The sequence below is a fragment of the Parasteatoda tepidariorum genome, chromosome 3 (genome assembly GCF_982258835.1).
Source record: "Parasteatoda tepidariorum strain Cologne lab strain chromosome 3, Ptep-v5.0, whole genome shotgun sequence".
Lineage (NCBI taxonomy): Eukaryota > Metazoa > Arthropoda > Arachnida > Araneae > Theridiidae > Parasteatoda > Parasteatoda tepidariorum.
This window is the reverse complement of record NC_141757.1, coordinates 58,600,907-58,604,630: the sequence shown is the minus strand read 5'-3', so window position 1 is coordinate 58,604,630 and position 3,724 is coordinate 58,600,907. Positions and strand designations below refer to the sequence as shown.

General features: G+C 40.5%; 1 protein-coding gene across 1 annotated transcript; it reads left to right on the top strand.

Annotated features, from left to right (window-relative positions):
• Positions 1–1,135: 1,135 nt before the first annotated feature.
• LOC147813823 (uncharacterized) lies at positions 1,136–1,999 on the top strand. The gene has a single exon (XM_087160127.1). It carries the CDS (start codon positions 1,136–1,138, stop codon positions 1,997–1,999), a length of 864 nt encoding a protein of 287 aa, XP_087016253.1.
• Positions 2,000–3,724: the final 1,725 nt, after the last annotated feature.

The window sequence follows — 3,724 nt, the reverse complement described above, 5'->3', positions numbered from 1 at the left end:
TCCTTCTTGTGCTGTCGGGGCAGCATTGATTTATCTGTGTATCAAAGTGATTAAAAATGACACAAGATGAAGTAGGAACAGTGTGGCATTATGCAATGGAATGTCCGCTTACCACATCCTACCACTTTAAACAACCATAGCTAGAATTCCTCACAGCCAGGAAGGGATCCATCCATAAGAATCCAAAGTTGAAACAGAAGGCAACAAACCTCATTAATTTTCTAGAAGAATACGAGGAAATCCTGAAATAATTTTCACGAAAAAATGACAAAATTATGCAATGTTGAGCAAAAACCACAACTAAACTTGGCCAATTAGCTCTGGATACTTTTTAATCAAATGCCCTAACAAACAGAATAATCGTTTCTTTTTTTTCATATTTCTTTTTATTTTCTTCGCTTTTTTGTTTCTATTTGCTATTTTTTCCTCTCTTTTTTCCATCTGTCTCGTCTTCCAACCTTAACCATTAACCGATAAATGCCCTTTTAGGGGCATAGGGGCGGGGTTAAATGTTGGTGTGTGTGTGACACACGATGACCATGATGCACCACACGGTTTTCGTGCTAATTATTTCAAGTATTCTTCTTCTTTCGAAGAAATTTGCTTCCCCGAAGAAATTGTGATAATTTTTTCATTCGCTCAGAGCGTATACTAAGAAACGATTTCATGAAATTTGAGTTTCCTTTCTTTGCAGTGCGTACATTAGAAATGGACATCACAAATATATCCAATATTTATTTATAGAGGGATGAAATATTTATTTGTAGTCAACAGATGCAGCAGCATACGAAGCATTTCAACTTTGTTCATAAATTTGAAATTTGATTTTTATTTAGGTTTCTAAAATTTTTCTTGAATTCAGCATTGTGTTAGTTTTTAATTAGTGGATGATATTTTGATAAAGTAAATGGAATTTTTAGGCATATATATAATCTAATATCTGTTACTAAGTAAAAAGCTAAGGCATAGATGCTGGAGTGATGTATGAATCATCTCAATTTCAACTTTAGGACAGGTGGTTACGTAATATCGAGGAGCTAGTGCCATTTTTCCTCAATGTTTATAGACCTAAATATTATGTATATATATATATATATAAACTCCGATTGATGCACTTCTATTATCTACCCACCATATGAACATCAAGACTAGTATAGAAGAGAGGGCAGTTATTTTGTGGGGGGAAATTTTAAGACTACCAGACTGCCTCTCCCTATGGAGCGCCCCACTGGCAAATATTGGTCGAACTTTGAAGACCCAGAACAGTTTCCTCCAAAGATTCGTTGAAATAAAAGACCAACTAAATATTACTTGGAAAACAGAAGACCTTATTAGATCCCAGTGCCCTATCGAAAAAGAGAGATACTCACTGAGTTTAAACCTTTGTCAAGATGTTTCCAAGAGAGACACAAATGATCAAGTCTTAAAATCTATCGCCCTGGATACTTTGCACTTACTGTATCCAGAGAACGAATGGCTACATATATTCACAGACGGTTCAAGATTGGCTGAAGGCACTAATTCAGGAGCCGGAGTTTCATGCAACCTTTTTTCATTTTACACCCCGATCGGTTCGTCTAGAACAGCCTTCGATGCAGAAGTATCGGCAATAAGCGTAGCTCTGTCACAACTACAGAATCACCTTGAGAAATTTAATAACGTAGGCATCCTCTCTGACTCCAAAGCCGCACTCCAAGCTATTGCTTCCTCCAAAGCCCCCGCATCTGCCGACATTCTACATTGTCGTCAAGCCCTTCACAGACTTCAAGGTAACGAAACTGCAGATTTCTTGGCCAAAAAAGCCGCCAAGATTCTACAAATATCTCTTAAGCCAGTTCCTTTCCACACCGCAAAAAGGCTAATAAAAATCTCTCTTCGAACAACATTTGAGGCAAAACTCCAAGAAGCAAATAAAAATAAGGACTGGTTGGAAGGAATTAAAGATATTCCGTCATGGCCAAGAGAAAAATCTGTGGCCCTTTTTCGCCTCTGGCCATGACTGTTTATCAAAACACCTGTATAAAATCAAAATCTTTTCAAGCCCCTTTTGTCCATTATGTAACCTACAAGAAGAAATGGACGCTAACCATCTAAGAAGTTACCTTGCACTTCCTCCAGGGTCCTTGTGGGAACGATATTGGCGGGCGAGATGCATTATTACAGACCTATAGACTCTTTATTTTTGTAGCTCTTGTTTCCGTTTTTTGTTCTTTCTTTATATTGTTCTTGGCTACAAATTTGTCTTTCATGTCTGCCATTGGAAATATATATATATATATATATATATATATATATATATATATATATATATATATATATATATATATATATATATATAAACTGCTGTTTGTAGAAAATGCAACACCATGAAGGAATCATCAGAATCAAATGAAATTCGCAGCAAATGTCAATTATAGGATATTATGCAAATTAATAAAGTTTCAGAGCCATCGCGCGTGCGTGGCGCGCGCAGCGCCCTCTGAATTGATGCTGAAAGCGTATAAATAAAGTGCTGTAGCGGGACGTTGAAAATAGTCTATGATTATTTGTTAGTGGCAAACGTTTAGTGAGACCTGAGTATGCCTCCACGACGGAAGAATAAGAAATTCAAGCAACTTACGGAGTTTGAACGAGGGAGGATAATCGGCCTTCGAGAAGGAGGATTTTCCTATCGCGCAATAGCAGCTCGTATGCAGCGGAACAGTTCCACAGTGATGCGAGTTTGGAAGCAGTGGACCGACGAGCACCGAACAACTCGAAAAACAGGCACTGGACGACAGAAGGTGACGTCAGAGCGCGATGATCGACACCTGCTCCGCATGGCGGTGAATGATCGCACAGCTTCCTCCAGGCAGCTGGCAGCACATTGGTCTACTGCTACAGGTGTACAATTGTCGGCTTCGTCAATTCGTCGTCGTCTGCTGCGCCGTGGATTGCGTGCAAGGGTGCCATTATACAGGATTCCCCTCACGGCGGATCATCGACGGCTGCGTCGGCAGTGGGCTCTTGAGCACAGAGACTGGCGAGCTGATTGGCACCAAGTTGTCTTTTCAGATGAATCACGCTTCAATTTGTGGACCCATGATGGCCGTGTTCGTGTTAGACGTTATGCCGGTCAACGCTGCCTTCCTGAGTGTATTATTGAACGACATAGTGGTCGAACACCCGGAGTTATGGTCTGGGGTGCGATTTCGTATCATGGACGATCCAATTTGATACGAATTGAGGGTAATCTCAATAGCAACAGATACGTCCGTGAAGTGCTACAGCCCGAAGTCGTTCCTTTCCTTCAAGGCATCCCTGGAGCTATCTTTCAGCAGGATAATGCACGCCCACATGTTGCGCGGACTGTTAGAGACTTCTGTTCAGCACAACGCATGCAACTTCTTCCTTGGCCTGCTTATTCGCCGGATATGTCGCCTATTGAGCACGTGTGGGATATGGTTGGTCGGCGTCTCACTCGTGATCCGCGTCCTGCAGTTTCCAAAGACGAACTTTGGTTGCGCATACAAGCGATATGGAATTCTCTTCCTCAAGCAGATATTCAACATCTGTTTGACTCCATGCCACGTCGTATAGCAGCACTTATTGCAGCGCGTGGTGGCTGCACCAAATACTGATTTCGGACGCTTAATTTGTTTCTTTTGTTTTGAAAATTTCATCATTTATTTGTATCAGTACAAGTCGTTTCTGCATTAAATTTCATTTGATTCTGATGATTCTT